Source organism: Zeugodacus cucurbitae, chromosome 4 (assembly GCF_028554725.1).
Source record: "Zeugodacus cucurbitae isolate PBARC_wt_2022May chromosome 4, idZeuCucr1.2, whole genome shotgun sequence".
NCBI lineage: Eukaryota > Metazoa > Arthropoda > Insecta > Diptera > Tephritidae > Zeugodacus > Zeugodacus cucurbitae.
In genome coordinates this window covers 74,483,100-74,506,738 of record NC_071669.1, presented here as the reverse complement: position 1 = coordinate 74,506,738, position 23,639 = coordinate 74,483,100, and the positions used below count along the sequence as shown (strand labels likewise).

At 39.5% G+C, this 23,639-nt stretch overlaps 6 protein-coding genes and 1 long non-coding RNA gene across 7 annotated transcripts in view; 2 read left to right on the top strand and 5 right to left on the bottom strand.

The window, feature by feature from the left end:
- LOC105212950 (uncharacterized) overlaps nt 1–23,639 on the bottom strand; it is a 125,825-nt gene that overhangs the window by 64,881 nt on the left and 37,305 nt on the right. The window contains exon 2 of the mRNA XM_011185354.3: nt 10,469–10,981. Coding sequence (XP_011183656.2) covers nt 10,469–10,544 — 76 coding nt within the window. The 5' untranslated portion in view covers nt 10,545–10,981. The remainder of the gene's footprint in view (nt 1–10,468; nt 10,982–23,639) is intronic.
- Nucleotides 357–1,025, bottom strand: LOC105212947 (probable insulin-like peptide 1). Its single transcript, XM_011185345.3, has 2 exons — nt 802–1,025; nt 357–714 (listed from the first exon to the last, which is right to left on the bottom strand). Exons 1-2 carry the CDS (start codon nt 947–949, stop codon nt 491–493), a joined length of 372 nt encoding a protein of 123 aa, XP_011183647.1. The 5' UTR covers nt 950–1,025; the 3' UTR covers nt 357–490.
- LOC105212948 (LIRP) lies at nt 1,309–2,237 on the bottom strand. Its single transcript, XM_011185346.3, has 2 exons — nt 1,943–2,237; nt 1,309–1,875 (listed from the first exon to the last, which is right to left on the bottom strand). Exons 1-2 carry the CDS (start codon nt 2,097–2,099, stop codon nt 1,679–1,681), a joined length of 354 nt encoding a protein of 117 aa, XP_011183648.2. The 5' UTR covers nt 2,100–2,237; the 3' UTR covers nt 1,309–1,678.
- LOC114804080 (LIRP-like) lies at nt 4,510–4,994 on the bottom strand. The gene is made up of 2 exons (XM_029040708.2): nt 4,838–4,994; nt 4,510–4,770 (listed from the first exon to the last, which is right to left on the bottom strand). Exons 1-2 carry the CDS (start codon nt 4,992–4,994, stop codon nt 4,574–4,576), a joined length of 354 nt encoding a protein of 117 aa, XP_028896541.2. The 3' UTR covers nt 4,510–4,573.
- Nucleotides 6,572–7,337, bottom strand: LOC114804081 (probable insulin-like peptide 1). Its single transcript, XM_029040709.2, has 2 exons — nt 6,995–7,337; nt 6,572–6,927 (listed from the first exon to the last, which is right to left on the bottom strand). The coding sequence occupies exons 1-2, from the start codon at nt 7,149–7,151 to the stop codon at nt 6,725–6,727; spliced, it is 360 nt and encodes a 119-aa protein (XP_028896542.2). The 5' UTR covers nt 7,152–7,337; the 3' UTR covers nt 6,572–6,724.
- Nucleotides 7,719–8,322, top strand: LOC114804083 (probable insulin-like peptide 1). The gene is made up of 2 exons (XM_029040710.2): nt 7,719–7,919; nt 7,977–8,322. Exons 1-2 carry the CDS (start codon nt 7,763–7,765, stop codon nt 8,168–8,170), a joined length of 351 nt encoding a protein of 116 aa, XP_028896543.1. The 5' UTR covers nt 7,719–7,762; the 3' UTR covers nt 8,171–8,322.
- On the top strand, nt 17,865–18,558 carry LOC128921517 (uncharacterized). Its single transcript, XR_008470955.1, has 2 exons — nt 17,865–18,088; nt 18,156–18,558. It is a non-coding gene; the product is annotated as an uncharacterized LOC128921517 (long non-coding RNA).

Below are 23,639 nucleotides of genomic sequence, written 5' to 3'. Positions count from 1 at the left end.
CACCGTTTACTGGGTTTCTGAGGAAGGAGCAGAACTTTAAAATGAAAACCGGTCTTATGTTCTGATAGTGAAACAGTCATGTCGAGAAATCCTACCAGGGTTGTCATTGGGAATAGTCTTACAAGCAGAAGTGATTACACACACCAAAACACTTCCAAATGGAATTAAATTCAATTTCTGTGCTCTTTTAGTAACCTTTCCAGTCAAAGGCACTCTGCTTCAATCTAGTGCCGTTAACACTTCAGCCAATACGGAAATGTACCCGTTGAATATTACGAATATGTTGCCCGTCTGAAACCCTGAATGCTTCCACAATTTCCATATCGTGTACCCCCATTAACACTCAGACCACATGTTTTTGTTATGCAGTAAAATGTTTTATTAACAGAAATCCGAATAAATTGTAACAATCTTCTTACAAAAGCGAGCCTTATGATAGAACCTTGCAAAAGCCATACAAATCATCAATTCAACTAAATCGCTGAGCCATTTAGTTCACCTCAAACCGATTGCAGTAGGAGAGAATTTCGTTGTAGGTGCAGCCTTTGTTGCAGCATTCGTCGTAAACGCCGGTAACGACCGTGTCGCGGTGGCGGCGCGTCTTCGCCAACGTATTCATGTGACCGCCGTGAAGCTCGGATAGGAACGGAAATTTGGCATAAGGAAAAGCTAGCTCATCTTCCACAGCATTGCTACCCAGGTCATCCCATTCCACTGAAAGTCGGTCGATTTATTAATCACGAAAATCATCGCTGAAATATCTCTGTAAAATGTCCCCTTCAAAATGGGTCTTGTACTCACTTGATTTCTTGAATTTGGTGTTGAAGCCGTGCACACAAATAGTACTGAGCACAGCATCCAGAGCGGGTCCACAAACGGTCCTGCCATTGCTCTGCGGTAAGGTCACCGATAGGACAAGCAACACAGCGCAGATCTTCAGCAAAGTCATTGTTGCGGTTTTAATAGATTTGAACTAGATGTGTTTCTTCACTTGAAGCTACGAAAGCGAACTGATGACATTTGGGATTTGGAGTGCGCTTTTATAGCGGCAACTTTACATGAGAATGTCCTGGCGCTGCTGTGTCGCCACACACGGCTTGGCATTATGTTAATTTAACCCAATACGAGAGCATATGCTCAGCTTCATCGAATTGTTGCATATTTATGAGCGCACATGTGATTAACGCCAACGATAACGGTGATATGATGATCAGTTTTTGAGAACAACTAGGAAATCCCCATTTACATGTTCATATGCAAATGAGTGCAGGTGTACAAGAAAAGTCTCCAACTCCACTCGTCATAAAGTATACATTTTTGTATTGGAAGAACGCACACTTTAACTTTTAAAGCATTTTGAGATGTGCTACTCCAATTTAAATATTTAAATATATCAAGTTTGTGAGGAATTATAAAGATTTCTTGGTTAAAATTAGTGATGAACAAATTTCCAGTTCTTAAATTTTATTCAGCTTTTCCTTAGGATATTCATAATTCATAAGTATGTATATATCGGAATTTGCACATGCGTTTCAGAACGCCTCTAAGTTCAGTCTAATGGCAATTTGTCTACTTGGTTAGGTGTAGGAGAGAAATTGCCAATTGACTACTTAAGAGGCTGCCTGAAAGGCCTTTAACAAATTCATTTAATGTTACAAGTTTTCAGCGATGACTTAGTCTATTTGCAGTAAGAGAGCAATTCGCCGTAGGAGCAGGACTTGCGGCAGCATTCGTCGTACACACCATCACGACGACGACGGGTTTTGGCCACCGTATCGACCTGGCCACCGTGAATCTTGGCTAAGAAGGGAAAGTTCATCCTGCCAAAGGGCGACAGTTCTTCGGACTCAGCGTTGCCTATGTCATCCCATTCCACTACAATTCGATAAATTTGAAACATTAGTCCGTTATTATGAGCCATATGAAAATGGGGGGTACTCACGTGATTTCTTGAACTTCGTGTTAAAGCCGTTTTCGCACAAAACACTGAGCGTGGCATCTATGGCAGGGCCACAAACCGCCTGTTGCCCCGAAATGTGTTGCACGCTGACTACGAGGACCGTTAGGAAAGCGAAGATTTTCATCGAACTCGAAATCATGACGATGGCTAATTTATTTGGTGGAATGTGTTTAAGTTGAAAATGAACTCTTTATTTCCACTCAACGTTCTGTTGGAGCTGTGCAAAGGAACTGATGTTATTTGCAAAGTTCCGTTGCGCTTTTATACGAGCAACTTTGCAAATTAATCCTCACGCATTCGATGGGTGCCGCCTTAGGAATATGCAAACGCCTCATTAAACAATTTTTAGATCAAAATTAAAGTCAAGGACACGTCGTGAAGCTAAATTATTTATATTTTGCATGTAATTACTAAGTTCTCAAAGGCAGAAGCATGTATCCGTAGGCGTAAGAGATTTATTAGACACTTTCACTTGCATATGTTCGCACTACTTCCATATGCACATATGTATATATATATATATATATATGTATATATTCGTTTATATTTAAGTCATTAGTTACGTTTTAAATCAAAAGAGACTGGGAATGTTACTCTTTCGTGACTGAGTTGTTTCCTTACGTGACTACCATCCGAAATTACGTGAAAGTAAATCCGAAAGAAAACAAGAACGTCATGTATGTATATAGATGGTCGATCCCAATATTGGGTATATTGGGGCTAGAAGAAGATCTGGATTGATTTCGTTAATCTTCTATATTAAAACGTGGTATGCTCAAGACAATTTCTGCACCCAATTTATTAAGGTAATTCACACATTGAGCGACCTTTTGGCGGATTTGGGCGCTTGGGTAATTTTTGGATGGATTTCAACCATTTTCTGTCGAAACTACAGTATATCTAAGAGCTTCGACTGTTTGTAGAAATAAATATCTTTTTCGAGCTAAGTTCTATCTATATTGATTACTAACAGATCTCTTCGGCTTCGCACGGGCTTAAACAAACATTTTAAAAGTTATAAGTTACATACTTATACACACTCTCGCATATATATGTATGTACTTCGCCGTTTCTTGCGTGGGTTCGTTTAAAAAAAAAGTAAAATGAGGAAAATTCGAACATGAAATTATATATTATTTGCAATGAGCTAAAACTTGATTACGACCTCTAGTCTTTCGTGTCCGTTGTCTTTCTCTCTGATTATGAAAGTGTTGGGAACGCTCAGAGTTAGACGGCCTAATCCGAGCTTGTATATTTACAATATTTTGTTCTTCAAGCCGCTGCATACGCTCCGTACTTGACTCTCAAGCGCGTACTTGGCAGGTTTTGAAATATTGTTCAGCAAGCAGCTGCGAGCGTTCGTTACTCGACTCCCTGGCACGCGATTGCGAAGAGAATGACTTTCAGTTTCAGATTAAGATTCTCCATCACGGGGTCTTTTTGATACCCCCTGGGAACTATTTCCAGAAAGTTTAGATTCTAGCAATAAATATAGCCTATGTTATTCAGGGTGAATGTATTTTTTAAATCGGCACAGAAGTTCTCGAGTTCATTCAATACAAACATACATACAAATCTTTACTCTTTATAATAGTAGTATTGATTGATATATGTATTGTAAAGTGAACTGATCTCAAGGATAATAAAATGGTGTTATATAGAAAGAACAATATTGAAGTATAGCATAGATATAAATTTGGTTCACATATGTTGATTGGTTGAGTTATTTGGAAGACACGTGTAACGATTACTGTTCAATTCTTATTCTAATTAACACTTCTGCTTTTCACCTTTTTTGTTTCACAGTTGTCCAACTTAAAGTAATTTTTTACATACGATAAGGAGGACCGCTGATTGAATACATTTTAAACTGTCTCATAAAATGATAAACCCAAATGTCCGCATTAAGTCTAGCTCTTTCGGTTTTAGTAGTTTGGGAGATGCTTCTTATACAATGATCTTCTCTGACAAGTTTTAGTTCTGAATCTTAATTTGAGACTTAGCTCGTCACTTAATATTCTCTTAATTTTTTCCAAAGGTCGACAATTTGTCTGTACTCAGATTGTCAAATTATTAGACCATATTTTATCAGAATATCTCAATTTTTACCCATGCGAAACATTCCGTGCAAATATAAAATTTATTGTAGGAGAATTCATCGATTACGAATTGCCGCGATTGTATACAAATCAACATCTTAAATGCTCATATATACCAATAATTCATGGATTATCACGGGAGATAAGAATGCCAAACATTAGTAATCTATTGCCTAATCTGAATTCATAGAATTAAGCAAAGGAAGCTATCTAAAACATTAAAAAATAATACAGATTTTTCATAATTGATAAATAAAATAATTAAAAGTCAACAAAGTGGATGTGAATGTAATGAACTGTTTGCTAAGTTTTACTCATCTATTTAATATTTATTCATATAATCTATAACAATATATTATATACATCTTTACACTTTCGGTCAATCTAATATCATTCATAATTCCTGATCATACGACTAACGGATGTGTAGTTTGTTGAATAAAGAATCCCAATCACAGCCCATTGTATTCCTCTTACATCCGCTATAATTTATTAGTTTGTAGGGAGCTTAGATTTACTTACAATAGGAGTACAACTCGCTCATTTTGCAGGGCTTGCGGCAACATTCGTCATACACACCCTGGCGACGACGACGGCTCTTGGCCACAGTATCAACTTGGCCGCCGTGAATCTTCGCCAGGAAAGGGAAGCTCGCATAAGGGAAGGGCAGCTCGTCGTCCATTACACCGTTATCTTGAACACTCCATTCCACTAGATTAAGATGAAATGTGAAGAAAGTTGCAATCTTTTAAGAAAATCCGAGCAACATAATACTTACTTGACTTCTTGAATCTGGTATTGAAGCCATTTTCGCATACGGTGCTGAGCACCATGTCCAGTGCGGGACCACAAAGAGTTTGTTGACCACAACCATGTTCGAATTGTGCCAACACGATGAGTAGCAAAGCGAAAGGTTTTAGTAAATTCATCGACATTATAACCGAAAGCCTATGATGCTAGCGCTGCGTACTTTAGTTTATTTAATAATTTGTTTATTATGTAAGCTTTAATAAAATTAAAAAAAAAAAATAACGGATATATTATATTTGAACAACGGAAATAATTTGCAAGAAGCTATTATCCTTCCGCGGAACTCTTTGGTTTGACTTATTTTAGGCGTGTAATGCAACTGATGTAATTTCCTAATTTTTGCCGGGCTTTTATACCAATGAAATTATAGGAAGATGAGGTTGATGAGAAAATACCAACCTCAAGAAATATGTCTTAAGCAACTTGCAGATTTTTCTCAATAATTAACTCACCGAAATATCATTTTTGTTGTATAATACATATGGTAATTATTTTTAGCTTCTGTAATGGATTCATAATTGGGTAGTTATATCCACGGAGAATAATATTAAGCACAAAATGTTCATATAAAGCTTTTGGAAATGTAAAATATATTTGAATATTAAATATCCTTTAAATATGTAAGTATGTATATATCTCTAAAGTTATGTTCCAAACGACTTTAGCAATGCCTTAGACTTTGTGCATATGACTGTTCGCAACATCAGTTCTTTGACGGCTAGAATAATCGCAATGTCACCTTAAGGTCATATAATCGTAGATACTGCTTACTTGATGATAACCTCAGTAACCATTTTGCTAATTCGATTCGGGGTGGGGGTAGGCGTTGGGAATCGACATACGGTGCGAACCCAAGAAATGCGAACTGGTACAAGTATAACGAAATACTTGGACTTAACGTAATAAATATTGTGCATAGGGGGATGAAAACTATTGTCAGGGAAACGAAGAAAGGGCAGATCTAATTGAAGGCATTATTACGGATGCTTTTCACGCGAGCTGCACTCTGACACCCACAAAACTTAACTAGCCTTACTGAGTACAGAAAAGAAATCAGGATTGCCAAAAGAGATAACTTTAGGTAGTTTTGTTAAAACGTCCCCCCAACTCCCGCGGCAACCAGGTTCCACCAAAGGAGCAACAGAGACGATCTTGGCAATCAGGAAGTGTGATGGAACGTACACAACCAACTTGGAGTACTTGCTACAGACCCCAGTGAAAGATCATAAACCGGGCCCACTGGACTGGAAGGTGATTAGGGAAATTTTTCAGGGACCAAGTGGCAAAAACGGCAGCGACAGGCGTATCATTGTGGTATTTGAGACAAAGCTTGGAAAATACCTCATGGCACTTAAGCGGGATTTATTTAAGTGCCTTTCCCGCTTAAGTGTCTCAAAAGTGTTGCATGTAAAGAAGGGGCGCTTAAGTATTCATCTATTCCCACTTGGCAATACTCCCAGACTATACTATACGGATTTTACTAACAAGGCACTTGTCATTTCGGGAGATAACAAACTCTATCTGAATGCATAGAACTAAGCAAAGGAAGCTATCTAAGACATTAAGTTCAGTAAGTTACAGATCATTTATAATTGATAAGTAAAGTAATATGAAGCTCGACAAAGTGGATGTGAATGTAAGTTTTACTCAGCTATTTAATATTTATTCATAAAATCAATAACAATATATTTTATTCATCTTTATAATTTCGGTCAATCTAATATCATTCATAATTCCTGATCATACGACTAACGGATGTGTAGTTTGTTTAATAAAGAATCCCAATCACAGCCCATTGTATTCCTCTCACATCCGCTATAATTTATCAGTTTGTCAGTTTGTGGGGAGCTGAGATTTACTTGCAATAAGAGTACAACTCGCTCATTTTGCAGGGCTTGCGGCAGCATTCATCATACACACCCTGACGATGACGACGACGACGGCTCTTGGCCACAGTATCCACTTGATCGCCGTGAATCTTCGCCAGGAAAGGGAAGCTCGCATAAGGGAAGGGCAGCTCGTCGTCCATTACACCGTTATCTTGAACACTCCATTCCACTAGATTAAGATGAAATGTGAAGAAAGTTGCAATCTTTTAAGAAAATCCGAGCAACATAATACTTACTTGACTTCTTGAATCTGGTATTGAAGCCATTTTCGCATACGGTGCTGAGCACCATGTCCAGTGCGGGACCACAGAGAGTTTGCTGACCACAACCATGTTCGAATTGTACCAACACGATGAGTAGCAAAGCGAAAGGTTTTAGTAAATTCATCGACATTATAACGGATATATTATATTTGAACAACGGAAATAATTTGCAAGAAGCTATTATCCTTCCGTGGAACTCTTTGGTTTGACTTATTTTAGGCGTGTAAGGCAACTGATGTAATTTCCTAATTTTTGTCGGGCTTTTATACCAATGAAATAAGAGAATAATGGGGTTGATGGGAACATACCAACCTCTAGAAATATGCCTTAAGTAATTCGCAAATGTTTCTATGCCTCTGTAATTACTTCAACGAATACTCATTTTAGCATCTATTATTGATTCACCACGAAGAAATATGTTAAACACAAATTGTTGTGTTACTTGTTATTGGCAGATAAGCAAGTGTTCATATGAAATGGCCTCGCAAGCAAAGGATAACAACAACAATGTTTTTGGTTAGCACTGCCTCAGACTTTATACATATGGCTGTTCGCAACCTCATCTATTTGGCGGCTGGAATAATCGCAATGGCACCTGAAGGTGTGACGTACGTGATAACCCATCAGCTACAAAGCTTGCGAATTCTTGGTATAAAAGGCTAGGCAAATATTGCCAACTCAATCAGTTGCTAAAGCTAAAGCATCGGGTTCATTAGCCAATATTTCACACAATTACACATAATGTCTCCGATATTGTTAAAACTCCTCGCTTTGCTACTGATTGTGTTGGTAGAAATAGAACAAAGTTTTGGCCAACAAACTATCTGCGGCCCCTACCTGGACATGGTGCTCAGTGAAACATGCACAAATGGCTTCAATACCAGATTCAAGAAGTCAAGTAAGTAGCCTACGGTTTTTCTTAAATAATCACAATTACCTGTGCATGTGACTGTAGTGGAATGGAATGAACAAGACAACGGTGACTTGGACGATGAGCTGCCCTTCCCTTATGCAGGCTTCCCTTTCCTGGCGAAGATTCATGGCGGTCATGTGAATGCCATGGCCAAGAGTCGTTACCGCCGGGGCATATACGACGAATGTTGTCTCAAGCAGTGCACACTAAAAGAAATATCCTCCTTCTGCAAGTAAAACTTTGCGCTCTCAGCAACAAATGAATTACATTGTATCTGCGAAAGCTGAAGGTTGAATGCTTAAAGCATCCCCCCAAATTATTACTTTTACCGAAGGTAGATGAAAGATGGCGACTAACAATTGGTGATACTATACATATGAAGAATTGATATTTCGTCATGGACTGTCATATAAAAACTATTAATATGCCAATAAATATAATTTGTGAATAAATTTATAAAATAAATGTGAAGCTCTTGAGATATTACCGCAAGTGACTCTTTGGAGTTTTATGGTGAATAGAACTAGCATAACTGCTGTCATTTTACACACACTTCCGCGTAAATAGGTTTCCATATGTGCCGTTATGAGCTAGTGTGAATATACATAATAGGTTTATGTTATGTAAGCATCGATACAGGATGCCCGATCGAAGCGAGAAGTGCGCAGAGGGAGGCGAGGAGACACTTTGCTCGTGTAGCAAATCTTTAGTTAGAGAAAGTGAACTTAAAACTTTTTCAATTAAGCTTTATGCGTTAATTAAGCCAACAGCAATGGCAATAACACAAACAACAACAAATCAAATAGTGAAAGCTAGGCAGCTACGCGCTGTGGATCGCTGTGAATAGGCGAATGAGGGTCGAGTGTTAACGGCTGAGTTAATGGGTAAATGGGTTAAACCAATTTAAATTTTAGAAGCGTAAAGAAAATGGCGAAGAAAGAAAAAAAAATAATTTCTGCATTTGACTTAAATTCTTAGTGTCGTGAGGTGACTTTTAGTGAGCATTCACAAACATCTTCGCCTGAGTATCTAGGAACTGAACGAGAGTCTATGGAAATTCTCCAAGACATTCACGTTGATTAATTAAATTAAAAGTGCGCACCTGCGAACATAAGTGGATTATGCGAAACGGGACCAGACATATTCACACATGCCTCTGCAGTTATTCCAAAAAAGGTGTGCACGAGTCAATACAGTGAATATAAAATTCCACACGCCCACATTCATTTCTAATATAATAGTAATGAGTTGAGACAAGTGATGGTTAAGGATGTTTGGCAGGCCCGCGCCCACGGCTTTTGCTCCCATCATTCTCGAACGCCTGGAGTATGCGCAATATTAGAGGGTTTTTACTCCATAAAATGTGCTTGGAAACTGAAAAATTCTCAAGTCACTTTGAGAAACGACAAAGGGGCTTAATAAGTGTTAACGGTATATTAAGTTTTGTGTATAGTTTTTAGCGTTTTTTGTTGCAACGGAGGGAAAATAATATTTGCTTAAAATGCGGTTAGCATATTTGTGAAGCTTTAAAGCCTTCAGAGAGTGTTAACGTGACATTCCCGACCAAGGTTGGACAGTCTTCAATTTGTATCCCATAACAGAAATATGTGTGTTTAGGAAAAATGCACAGAATATGCAACATTTTGGATATGCAAATGAAGAAGTTTACTAGGCTTCATATACACGCATGGATATACAGAACAAACATTTTAGTTAAACTATCTGGAGCCCCACCCCGTATGTACTTTGGTATAAGTGTGGGGCCAATTCTAGTGGAATCCAACAATTCAGTAGAAACTTTGTGGCCGAGAGTGAGTTTGTATTCGTTTGTTTGGTCACACCCACATTGTGTAGAGCTAGTTGACGCACATGATGATTTCTGGTGCGATGTCGTCTTTGTTGTTTTTGTAACAAGTAGATGAAATCAAATAATTGTAAGGCGTTTAGCATGGCAAACACATGTTCCTTCGAGTATATGTGGGAATTCTGAAAATTTATGCAATTTCAAAAGAGACATTGGGAACAGTCAATGGAACCGATGTGGGGCAGCTGAGCAACCTAAATACTGGCGTACACAACTATGTCACATACTCAAACAGATAAATGGACATATTTATATATTGATGGTCCACTTTCCCCTAAACACTCATACATACATTCAACTCATACGGCCAGCTGAAAGAGCAAAATTGATTTTCACTTGTCTTCCATTTAATTTGTCAGCAATTTAGACCATCACAGATTCATTTAAATGCTGAGCGGATTGCTTAAGCGGGGAAAGAGTAACCTATTTTTAATCGCCGAAGCCTTCTCTAGTTGGTTAACATGTGAATCAACCTATAGAACGCGCCAGTCATCTGGAGCGAAGTTTTATTTTAACTGTTTAATTAAATTCCAGTTGAGTTTTTACGGGTTTTCGGGTTTCCGGAGCAGCTGCTGTGTTTTAAATGCATGTAAAATATTTGGCAACATGTGTGAGATTATAAATATACAATAGCGTCGACATATGGCTATGTAAGCATGCAGGCACTTACCGATTCGCGCCTCCGTGGTCGCCAACAGCAGCGGCAGAGCAAGCAAATATGTCCAAATGCAGTTTTTCGCTGCCATCTTGCTTTTGTTGTTGTTCAGCTATTTGTCGGCTTTGTCGAATTCAATTGCACCGGAAGTGTAAACGTTTCTATTTTTTCCGATATTAAATTAAACACACACACATGGACACATATATGTATTATTAATTCACCGAATGCTGGGATTTATTATTCGGCGGCGAATTACACTTTTTAATCCCCACAATAATGTTGTAAATTTTTCAACCGAAGTCAACTCTCTCGCATATATGCTTATGTTCATGAATGAGCGGAAGGCAAATACTTAAAAGCTGTGGATCCAAACCGGATCTAGTCTTTGTACTTTGTTTTCCGATTTGTCATTTGCCATGAGCGCATTAATTTCATTTATTTCGCTTACACAAACATTATTGTTGTCCGTTCCTCTTTTACTTATATAGCTGACGTTGAGGTTAGATCTCCAGTAGACACCCACACCTGCAATTGGAAGAAAATAAAAATTTGGTGAGTGCTGTGTTGTTATTCGGAAGCATTTATGAAATAGGTTCTTTATTCGGAGGACCCTAAGAACTAGCTCAGAAGGAACCGAGCCTTCAACAACGCAACGCGTCTAATAAGGAGTCGTAATGAATTTGGGGTCAAAGGAATCGCACTTGCTCGGATGACAGCTGTGAGTTTTATTGTTTCTACACAACATTTTGACATTTTGTTTTTGCCGCAGTCAAGACAAGACTTTGCATTGCGGCAGAAAAACAGCTTTCTACAAGGAGGAAGCACTGTGGTTAAATGTAAGGACTGCGAATGTTGAGCTTTTGTCCTAGTAAATAAAAGACATATCAAGTCTGCAAAGTATTTTCTCTGCATTTCAGAATTTTTGATTTAATGGCATCCCGGCCACACATGCGGATGTATAATTATTTGTAAACACATCCGCGCACGTGCATCTGTAATCTGTGATGACCTCTTAATATTTGCTCCACTTATCGCATCGAATCGCATGGCATCCGCTCCTGTCATTCCGGTCCAGTCAAGTTCGGACAGCGCAGCAAATCAATGCGACGAGGAGGCAAACGCGTGCGAATACTTTGGGAAAATCACATCTGTTCGCTTGCCATGCCACTTTGCCCCGCTTATGTTGCCAGTCAGCTCAACGGTTTCCGTGACCACACAACTTTGCCACCACCGTGACTTGTTACCGATAATAACGAGCCTGCAGGAGTTGCCAAGAAAGCGAAAACACCAGTGGAATCTTCTTTGCGGCATGTCCCCAGCTTACCAAGTAACGGTGCACAAGCTGCCGCACACTTCTACATGTGTGTATGTGAATGAGTGGAAGAGACCACAGAGCGCCCGTACACGTGCCACCCAATCCTTGAAACTTGAGGTTTGGAGGTTCCGATTTGCCCAACATTTTAAAAACATCCTTTTCGGTTTGCTTTTAATTTATTTCATTTTATTCTTTTAATTTTGTTGTTGTGTTTCTTTATCGCATTTCGATCAAATTCCACGAACGTTTAGTTACCTTTTCCGTTTCGCACTAGTTTCCGCTATCTTTTCAGACGCATTGCGCAATTGCAGCTTCTCGTTGCTGTTTGTTGTTGCTGTCAAGTAATAAATTTCCCGGTTGCTGGCAATCAGACATTTTGGCCAACTAATTACGAACTGCAGCACTTGAGGAAAACATCCCATACGCCTGGAAGTAGTCGAGTTCGTGCAGAGAAGAAAGAAATTTGGCAATTAGGCGAAAGCTTGTGAAAATGACTCCAAAATAAAAATCAAGTCTACATAAACACACTTGATAGAGTGTGGCTGTTCGATCAATAGTTTTTTTTTTTTTCAAAGCAAAAGGCCGCTGGACTAATTTTGTAGATACCTCAGGCACACATGGGCCAACTCGAATTCAAACGAAAGTAAGGTACCCTTGTACTGAAACCAACCCTTGTATGTTCTTAGAATGATGTGTGCCCGACTGAAGAGGCATTTGTTTTATCGCTCTGAGCTTGAAAATATTGTTCATGTAGTCCTTCTTAGTGAAGTGTCAAACTTTTTGTAGTTTTAGTTCGTCATTTGTTGCTCCAGCGCATTTCGGGCAACCTGTTTTCAGATGAGCATTCTTCCAGCTTTTTCGCCTTTGTTTGTTTCTCTTTTCCTGTTTCGAAAGCGCTGACTATTTAACTCGGACCATAAAGACACTTGTTTAATTTCGTTTATTTGTTTTCACCCCTTTTCTCTGTTTTTTCTGCCCATATAAAAACATTTATTTTATGGCCCTTTTGTCCTTGTGAAAACGGCTATTTGCACCTTTTGTTTGCCATAGTGGATATTCTCCCATCTTTATTGCTGCAGCCAGAGAGCGCTGTAATTGTCTTGTTGCGTTTTGTTCCTTTTCCTCCATCTGTTCATTATAATTGATTTTACAGTTTTCAATGGACCGTCGCCCAACGGCCTGGCATCCCTACCCTCAGCAAGAACAACTATGAAGTGTCCGTTGACGGACGCATCACACACATCGGCGCACCGTAAGCGATAATAGCCGATATTGTGAGTGTGAGGGTCATTACCGCTAGGATACAATTGGCGTTCGTCGGCTGCTCGTGTCGTCTTAACGCGGCGACCGGGGCAGTCAGCCATGGCTCGTCACTTGTGTCATTTTAATGTTTATTTGTTTCTTTTTTCGTCGCTATAACGGTAATGATACAACAACAATGACAAGGAATAACAATGTGAATGGTCAAATATGCGAGGCTATAACTTTTTATTTGCCTACAATTTTTATTTTTTACGGCACTGCAGCGCCTTAGCGCTCACGACACCGACGAGTGGGGGCGGTGCAAGTAGGACGGGCGCGTGTTTGTGCGTAAACAAAGTTACGAAAGTCGCTATTACTTTTATTTGTATTTTGGGAAATTATGAAGGCTCGAAATAGGCTGTTACTTTTTATGATACGAAAAATTCGGATCGAATTATGGCGCTAAGCTGTTTCGCTGTCTAAATAATAAAGCAATTTGTCTTTCTCCAATTGCATTGTCTTTCTCTTTCGCTTTTGTTTTCGGAAGGCGCTTGTTTTCTCGAACCTCTGGCAACATTACAGTTCGAATTATATATTGACAAATACCAGGTTTACTTCATCATTGCTTCATGAATCGAACTGGACACTTTAAAATGAGAACTTTTCCGCTTTAAAAAAGTAATTTTTATGAGTTAAGAATTGGGTTGGAAAAGTACCCATAAGTAAATAGTTTTTGTAACTACTGATTCCTATTAACTAGACATCGTTCTAGAATTCTCCAAATATTTACAGATATTTACTCCCCCATATTAACTATTCATCGAACAGTGGCCTTAGCGCATGCATCATGATGTGTGAGTACGAAGAAGGCATTTTTAATAGATATTTTTTATAAGATATCATATGATATTATGATCTCTTTTTATAAAGGGTTGCGTCATATGATTTTTAAATTCCCCAAAGCTCACATAAAGCTTCGCCTTTTACAAATCGAACAGAAAATATTTCATTTAGTGGTTTTTGTAGTGAAAATTCTTAAATTTTCATCCACTGCGCTCGCACCTGTTTGTTTTGCAACTGACGTCACTGCTGGCAGCGAATCGTGCTGGATGACGCCGCACAACGCAAATACGTCCGTAATTTATGGCTGCATCAGAGCCAGTTCCAGCGCCGAAAACAAGAACACAGCCGCCGCTGCGTCCACGGCAGCGAAGTCGTATGTGTGCGCCGCATCCGAAGGACCCTCAGGCAATGTTTGCTCATCGCTTTGGCGCTGTGGCGGTGTATGTTGTATTTGTTGTTCGCGCGAGGATGCCACATACATTTACACTGTAAATATGTTTAAATATTTAAATATACACATAGGCATATGTATGAATATGAATGTGTATTGCCACAAGTGTGGATGCATCCTGAAATATGGGCTTCCATTTTTCATCGCGCTCTTCTTCTTATTCTTCTTCAATCACACATGTGGATGCTGTCATGCCGTTCAATTATGTCAGTTTTAATAAACATTTCCATACGCTTGTTTTTCTTCTGAACTCATTAATTTGCATACATTAAGGCGCTTATACGACTGCCGCCGCGTGTGTGTTCCAGCTTAAACACACGGAGGAGTCGCGAACGTGAGGTTCTTGTGGAAGACATTTCATTTGACTTGGCGTCGATAATTCCTAGAATATCCATCGCCATTCACGATATGACTTCTCTGCCGCCTTGAACGCCAAAGATATGTGTGAGGGGAGAGGTCTCGCTTGAATGAGTTTGCTTTCTAGTTGCGGAGCTCGGCTAGTTGGTGGCATTCGGAAAATCACTTGTAAACAAGTTGGAAGAGCCTTAGGTTGTGCTGTGTGCTGAGAAATTCTAAAATTTGTTACGCCCAGTAAGTTTTGCATTATTTCTATTGTAAATGATTTTTGCTTAAATTTCGCGGAAGCATATTTGAGAAGAACTGTGTGAAACACTTTGAAGTAGCAAAAATCCTTTAAGAGCTAAGTTTCATTCGATCTAAATGACGATGTGTTTGCATGTGTCTTTCAAAGAAACTGAAGCAGGAGTGTAAATATGGCTTTGTTCAGCAAAAAGTAATGCGATTACTTAGTTTATGACTCGATTGTGTTTTAGTTTGGTTGAAAGTGGCAATATCATATACATATATGCAGAGTGATGTGATATGTCTAAATTCTCTACTGGCTTCAGATATATAAGATTTGTGCAGAAAAGTGACGAACTTAGGCGTTTACTATGTGCTGAGGACGGTGTCACAGGGTCGAACCACTCTTAGAATACCGATCGTTGATATATGTATATGGAATGCGATGTTTTTTCTATCATTCGGTAGTTTTATGAATGTTCGGCAGAATAGTTACTAATATAGATAAATAAAGGATGGGAGATTGATTATCCAAGTATGGGTGGTTATTTATTTTTGAGAAGTTGTTTCTTTTAAGTTAGATGCTGAGATCTGTGTTAGGACTACATATTCTTAATTCCTCTGACTCCTTGAGGAGCATAGGGTCGCAATAGAATTATATAATATAAGATATATTTAAACTTATTATTACAATTCTATTGACATTATTGAGCACTAACAGTATATAATTATAAAAGAGATTCCCACAAAAGTGTCAATGCTTTAGTCGCATATTAATATTCCTATGTTTACATAAATACCTACACCTGTACAAATATCCATGTACTGGAAGCCTTAAGTCATATCCCGAAGAAAGAAAACGAAAATTAAAGCTTTTCATAATTTCAAATATTTTCGACCGACAGATGCCTAAAACTGCTCAAAACTATTTTAAAATGTTTAACTGCAGAAAATCAAAATACTTACGCCGAATTTTCAAAGTTGAGCAGAGTAAATATTTGCACAATAATTTCGTCGTTAATAATTTACGAAGGTATTGAGCGAATGCGCCTCTACTACATATTTGTGCGTTAGTGCGTGTGCCCCTTTCTGCTTTCAGAAAGTTTGGGTAGTGAGCGCTCACAAAGATATAACGGCAATATAACAATTGCCATTGTTATTGAATAATGAAAACAACAACAATAATAAGTATGAATAGACCCCAAAACAATAACAAACATTCGCCGCTACGCCACCCATTCACCGTTGTTGAACATAACGGACTAAGCTCCATTTACGTTTACGTTGGAAACGGTGTAGGTTGTCGACTTTTTAGGCTTTACATCGAATTATTATAAGATTAATAATTTATTATGTTTTACTAACAAGCCAAACTTTGCAGCCTAAATCAACAGTGGAAAATTTGAACTTTATCATAACCTCACTTTCGCTGCACCAAAAGGGTGAGCGGGAAGTGCAAATGGGTCGCCTTGAATTTTGAAATAATGTAACTTGCCAGCTATTACTAAATTTACAAAGCTTTCGAGTGAATAAACATAAGTTAAGTTAAGTTAAGCTGCGCTGCTGAGCGAAGGCACGAACCAAATTGTGGACCTCCACAACTTCCCGTTAGGCATTAAGAGTTCAGCCTTGGAGTGTTTATCAAAAACATAATGTGCACTTTGTTGGTGGTGGGGGGCACTTAAATGGCCTGTCTTCAGTGGGCACGAACCCCGCTTATGCGCAAATACGATATTTTCTCAAAGATTTATGAATAAAATTCTTGTTCAACATTTTCCCAATAAATTTCACGAAAATATGAGTGTCGAGCAAAACACAAGCAATAATTTTATATCGTAGGGTCTGCAAGAACCAAAATCGAGAATGGTTGAGGAAGTGGTGGAATTAGCATTGGAAGGTCTAAACCCAAACAACGAGCAATAGCGGGGAATGAAGAGATCTCATGTTTTGTTTTATGGAGAATTCTACAAAGTCACCTAAATCAAAGTTGGGCCATGTGCACACACGCACACAGAGATAATTGTCCATGCGTTGTGCCCTCTGGTTGAGTTATGCATTTAATTGTCGCTTAACGGAATTTGAGCACAAAGCTTGCTGGCTCATTTCCCCACTATTCGCCGCATTAGTTGTTGTTGATTTGCTATTCAAACTTTCTCATTATGCGCTCTCATAGAGGCGCTGGCTTATTCATTTACTGTGTCAAGGATTTGTGCGCTGCAGCTTTGCTTAGGTCAGCTGCTTATTTACCCATATCTCTGGTTATTTGCATTTGTATCAAAGTATCTATGTGTGGGCTTGAAAACCGATCTTTCGGTGAAACAGATATAGTATGATATTTTTGAAGTTTTCATTGCGATTTACATATTCTTATATTATAGGAGAAGGAGGAGGAGGAGGAGAATTGGAAAATTTATTTCCATATTATCAAAGCCGACATTCACGTCTGTTGATTCCAACTTTTGTCCTGGCTACCACTTTCGATTTCGTATTCCAGCTAAATATTATCGGTAGTCCATTCTCGCCCAGTTTGGATCATTCAAGCCTCTATTGCAAAAACAGATGACAGAAGAAACTGCCAGACGAGGTCAAATGACCATAATTAAGATCCATTACTTCTCAACCCTGCCACCTTTAATTATATATTTGTACTCATTGACTTAATGACTGCTCACGATCGCTTCGCGTGCAATTAGTCAAAGTTCTTCAAAGCGTCTGCTTTCGCACCAGCAGCCACTGTGTCATCCGGTCTGCGGGGTTCACAGAACTTCATGGGTAAAAAATTGCGCACGCAAATACAAAGCGCATCTGACACTTGGCTGCAGCCAGCACTCCGTCAATTACTGTATTACATGGCGTCAAAGGGCGACGGAGGCGGGAGGCGAAAGCGCAAACTACTTCACTTATTATCCGTTATTCGACCTCGGGGGCGGCAAGATGTCTAGCGCTGCGTTCTTTTACGCTCTTTGTTGTTGTTGCGTTTTGCAAACATGTTTTGATTTTGTTGTTGTCAAATGCCACTGTAGCAAATAATAAAATCAGGCCGAGAATTAATTGCCACAGAAATCAAAAAGTTAGGCGCAAAAGTTTTTAGCCATTCCTGTTCCGACAGCAGGCGGCAGGCGGCAGGCGGCAAAAACAAAAAGGCCATAAACGAACGAAAAAAGAAACAGGCAACTTCGGAATGGCTTGGAATGGTGAGGTAATGGCAGCTGGGAGTTAGCGAAACGCCAAATGAATGTTTCGTAATTTATTAACCAATTAAATAGCCATTTTGCTGTAATAATCGAAACTTTTGCGCCAAACAAACTGAACAACACCACTCAAAGCGGCAAGTCCTTACGGTTCAGCTCGACGGGGGCGGCGCAAATACACCGAAGGGACGTTTGCGGAGTTCGCCAGTGCTGCTGAGTGCACGAATGGCGAGGGCGGTCTGAGTGGGGAGCTGCGTGAGTTCGCTGCGTAAACGAAGGAATGATTGAGTGTCTGATGGCGGGAGCGTGCTTTTGCTGCAACGCGTGTGGCCACTGAGTGCTCCGCATAGTCTCCTGCCTCCATGTAACACACTTAGCTATCTATCTATATATAGTACATATGTTTGCCCAAATTGTGCGTAAATTTCGTGAAATTTTAATTATTACGAATGTCTGTAATAAAACTTCATTAAAATAATTTCATAAATCTGCTTGGCATTTGTGCGGCTCGACGCCGTTGGTGACGTGTATTAACGATGTCTGGCGCATTCGCGGCCGGCTGTGGCGATTATTTTGTGCGTTTCAAGCTAGATTAAAATTGAATTGTATATTTGAAATTAATGTTGCATGGAGAATTTAGCATACTGCTACAGATTTCTATGGGATTGAGCACGAGGTTCTAGTTAATTCGTTGTCTATGAAACTGTGATTAGAGAGAATTCCTGAGGACTCTATTAAGAGCACTTAAATGAATCCAGCAAAAGGGACGAGCGTTCCATCGGGAAAACTTTGTACAAATGGATAAAACAACTCGAGCTAATTATCATCTGCTTAACATTACTTATTCCATAAATTGATGGCATCGACTACACGAGCGACAAACCCATATTTTTATAAATATCGCTAACCCCCACCCATCAACATTGCGTTCCACCTAATTGGCTTTGACACCGACTTGCCAACAATTCATACATATTTAAACAGGCGCACAATGGTATCGACCCTTTTAGCGCGCTGACTGACTGAGAACTGACTTTATTTAAAGCATAATCCAAAAAAGGATAATCAGAACAAAAATATACCCTGAACTGTACTGAATGCCAATTAATGATCACGCACGTCTGTGCGCAGGCACACCTTCAACGAGGGATATATTGTGGAAGTGACTGCGAAGGCCTTTTTAAAAATTCAACAGTTTCACTGACAAAGCGAAAAGCCCACTGAAGGCGCACCGCAACAAAGGTTTAGCGCTCGCCAGTGACCCTTGTCCACTTGCGACTGTAAATATGTCTATTTTTGTGCCTCCAACAAAGTGTGCCGAAAAGAGGCAGGTCAGCGGCAGCAAAGCTTTGCCTTTCACTTCGTCGACTGCCGGGCGGCGGCATGCCACGACGTGCTGCATTGCGGCATACCATAACACAACACCTTTTCACCCTTTCACCGTTACTCTTTTTTATTTTTTCAGAGTCAGTTCATTTAGCCCGCTGGTGGCCCGGCGTTTACGCGCCCAAACAAATGGAAAGGGAACCGGTGGGCGGCCGAGTCATTTATCTCTCATCTAATAATTTGTTCAATGAACCCTGAAGTTATGTTGGGAATTTGTTTGACTTTGCGCCGCTAACGCCATGACCGCGCGGTCAATGCTATAATATTATATATTTTTATACGTATTTTCTCGTTATGCGCCACTCGCTGAGGTCCTTTGCTCAATTTTGTTAACTAGCTGGCTGCCATGTAACTGAGCTAATGCGTGAACGTGATTCTATGAGTGAACACACAAACACACAAGTGTTCACTAGGGTTGCTCTAAGGCCCCTCTTAAGCGATTGAAAAACTCAAGGGTTGTAGATTAAAACTTAGCAATTTGATAGGAAGAATGGAAGAAATCTAAGTCATCTCAGACAGAAATGGACTTCCTCCACGCTGTTCGCCTTCAGCTTCAGGCTCCTCTAAGTTGATACAAAAAAGAAGTACGACCCTAATGCAAGAGCATAGAACCTAATGGAATTCGCCTCCATTTTCCTTTAGATAGGCAGGTGCCTTTTTGTAATTTCATGCATTTTTCGAGACTAATGAGGGTCGCAGTAATTAGGTGCGAGACTGGGTATTTAAGCGTAAAATTATTCTTTCTCGCTCTTTTTCTGTAATCAATGGAAATCTGACCATATTGGGGGTGTTGGTTAAGTCAGCATGATTTACAAATTTGTGCATACCGTTACATAGGTGAGAACTCCATAAGTGTGTATGGTGTATGTGCGTGTGCGCCACTAATGGTTAATTAGATTTATTAGTAAAATTTTATCAGACGCCCGCAAGGCGTGAGCAAAGAGCGTTTGGCGACTTCTAACAGTTAAATATCTGTCCGTTGCCTGGCGCTTTAGGCAATTTCGCTCGATAATTTTGCATATATTCCGCAAGAACATTTATTTGACATTTATGAAGGGCCATAAATTCTATATTTCTAATAAATTGCAATGACTATCCTAAATAGACGACATACTATCGAACTTTTGTATATACACAGCACCCTTAAACAGCTTCAGTAGACCGGGAAGCGTTTTAGCATACCAACTCGCATAATCCAAAATGTGGAAGCGCTGTTTTGGTATTTCCCTATTCAACCAGAAGCTTTCTGGATCTTTCTAAATATGTTTTTTTTTTAACATAGCTTGACATATGACACAAAAATATGTCAATAGATTAGCTGAGATCTATGCCTTCTCTTACTGGGTCACAGTGTAAATACTCAATCAAACGATGAAAGGCATATTTGCTAGGTAATTGGGAGGGAGCGTGTAGGAGCTTCATATATGCGGAAATCATGCAATAAAAAGCGCTCAAAATATGCTCGGAAGCTGTGTCGGATATACATATGTATCTGTGTGTTTGTGTAGCTTGGTTAGGCCTAATGGTTTCGAAGTAATTTGGAAATTTTAATTGAGTAAACGAACACATGTACAGCTTAGTCGTTTGTGTTCGGCCACTACATGATTTTTCAAATGGATTAAATGCGCAACACTTAATTTAATTAGGGAACCGATAATCGTAAAAGCAATAGTTGCGAGCAGGTTACACAAGCAATACATTTGCACTAAGGCAACACAGCAAACACTAAATCAAAAGTTATAAACGGAAACCAAAATATTATTCAATCTACATTTAATTTCGCAAATTTGCTGTGCAATAAAATTAATGAAGCATTTGTGTAATTCACATTATATATCACACAGGCACACACACGCTCACACGCTGGGCTTAGATACGCGAGGGGTTTATATAAAAGGGCTATTAAAATTTTAGATTGCCATTTTCACCATCCATACATGGGTGTGTGGGTTTGTTGGAGGGGGGGTTGAGTGGTGGGGTGGGTTTCGGTGACAAAACCGAAATGGCTCAAAGCAAACCATCGAAATAGAGCCAGAAATGGCAGTTAGTAAAAGCTCTAATCTCCACCGACACACCAACAAAAGCACGCGGACTGAGCGCAAGCGGCTTGATGCTGTTGGAAAAGGGGTCCTTTTATGACCATTGGGACCACATCAAGTACCGTTTGATATCGGATTCCCGCTTTAAAATAAAGGGCTGTGGTAAGGGGGACGCTGGACCACTTTTTGCTGGTTTTTGAGAGAGCTTCTGTTAATGTTGGCTATTCTGCACAATTGGGCCGCATAGCTGAATAAGATGCTGGGCTATGGAAAAGAGAATCTATAAACTTTTCGTTTGAAATCAAGATAACCACCTAGAGTGAAGGCGCTTTAGCATTCGAGACACACGCTTTATCAGTGCGATTATATTTTGTCCCTCCTGCAGGAGCTTTCGCATATGCCTGTGTCCGAAATCATCGTATTCGCAGGCATTTGTGTAATTGCTGATAGATACAAGCCGTTCTAGGGTTTTCGCTCCAATTAATTAAAATAAAATGAATTGTTCAATAAAAGCCAAATGTGAGCTAAACGCACTCGCCGTCCACACACAGGCCTCGGCCGCCGCTCGGTGGAAAGGTCAATTTTTTGTGTGTGCGCAAAGCCACACAAACAAAACCGCCAGTCGGCGCACATATCCAAAATCCACACACTCCACTCCACTCACACTGGGTTAAGGGTAGTCTTTAATAGTGCTCTTTGGTTACAACAACCACCGGCAGCCATTAAACAAAGCCAACAGCAAATCCACAATGTAATGGCAGCAAATTCATGCGGTTGTATTTTGGTGTTATTTTGATGAAAACCCAGCCAACGGCTAGTGCAGCTGGCAAGCGAGGCGAGTTTCGGGGGAACCGAAAGGGGGCTTTGTTGAGAGGTTGCTTGGTTGCTGGCGTAATCCTTGGCAGCGTGGCAACCAAACAAAGCACACAGTAAGTGAACTGTCTCTAACCAAACGTAATTCGAACATTTCTTTGAATGGCGGCAAAACTTTTCTGGTTCGAACTTTAAACTTTGCTCGCTCGCTTGTATTACGTCTGAAGATCCCCGCATATCTGGGCGTGGCAACCGAGTAGTTTTTGATTTCGGTAGCAGTTTCCATTGTATGTTTTATCGCACACACACACCGTCAAGGCTCAATAGTCTAACTGGAAATTATACGCTAATTAATTGTACTCTTGAGTGGATCCAAAGTCGGAGGGACTCAGCTGCATATGCTTCTGGCACTAACTTTGCCGAATAAATATTGCTGTTGTTGTATGAGTTAATAATGGAAATTAATTTCAAATCTTTAACATATTTATTTTGGAGATTTCTGTTTCTTGTTTCCATTCAAAATTATTTCCACCAATAACAAGGAAGTTGAATACAATTTTCCATAATGCTAAAGTAGTTTGGAAAATGTGATTTGTATTTATTACCGGCGGTAGGCAACGAACAAGTGCCTTCTTGAAATGAAATACTTGTAATTTAATTATCGTCAAACTTCATTTTCCCTCTGGTCTCATATCTACGGAGGGTAGAACCAGTCACCGGCCCACATGTGAGTGTGAGAACTAAACATGTTGCAAAAGCATTGCTGGACCACACTGAGGTCGCTGCTATGTAGTGTATTCACGACGAAATTAATTGCGATCCGAAATCAATTAGACCAGCATGAATGCTTGATAACTAGCGACAGGCAACATTGAGCACAAGTGGGAACATTACTTAAGGATTCCTAACCATGCACTGTTACTCATTACAATCTTCACTTAAATGTTATGATATGATCTTGAACATAGTCACGGTTGATCGTGCTTCGAAAAGAGTAATTCGAAGTGGAACAAGGTTACAGAGATGCCAGAAAAGAAATACATCAAATAATGCCTTTAAAAGCCAAGCCTAGTGAGTAAAGTGTACTATTTATAGTAAATTTTTTAGCTAATTCATCAATCCTTTCTTTTTTATTATTAATTTTATGAATTTTTGCGGCGAATAGCCCACCGTGCGGCATGACGCAGCCATGCTAATGTTTTTTTGTTGCTTATTGTCCACAGTTATGCCTGCCTTTTCATCGATTATCGTAAAAGTCGACCGCAAATGTGTTTCTCATTAATTTGGTCTTACTCGCCTCGTGAAAGAGCTCATTTTTTCG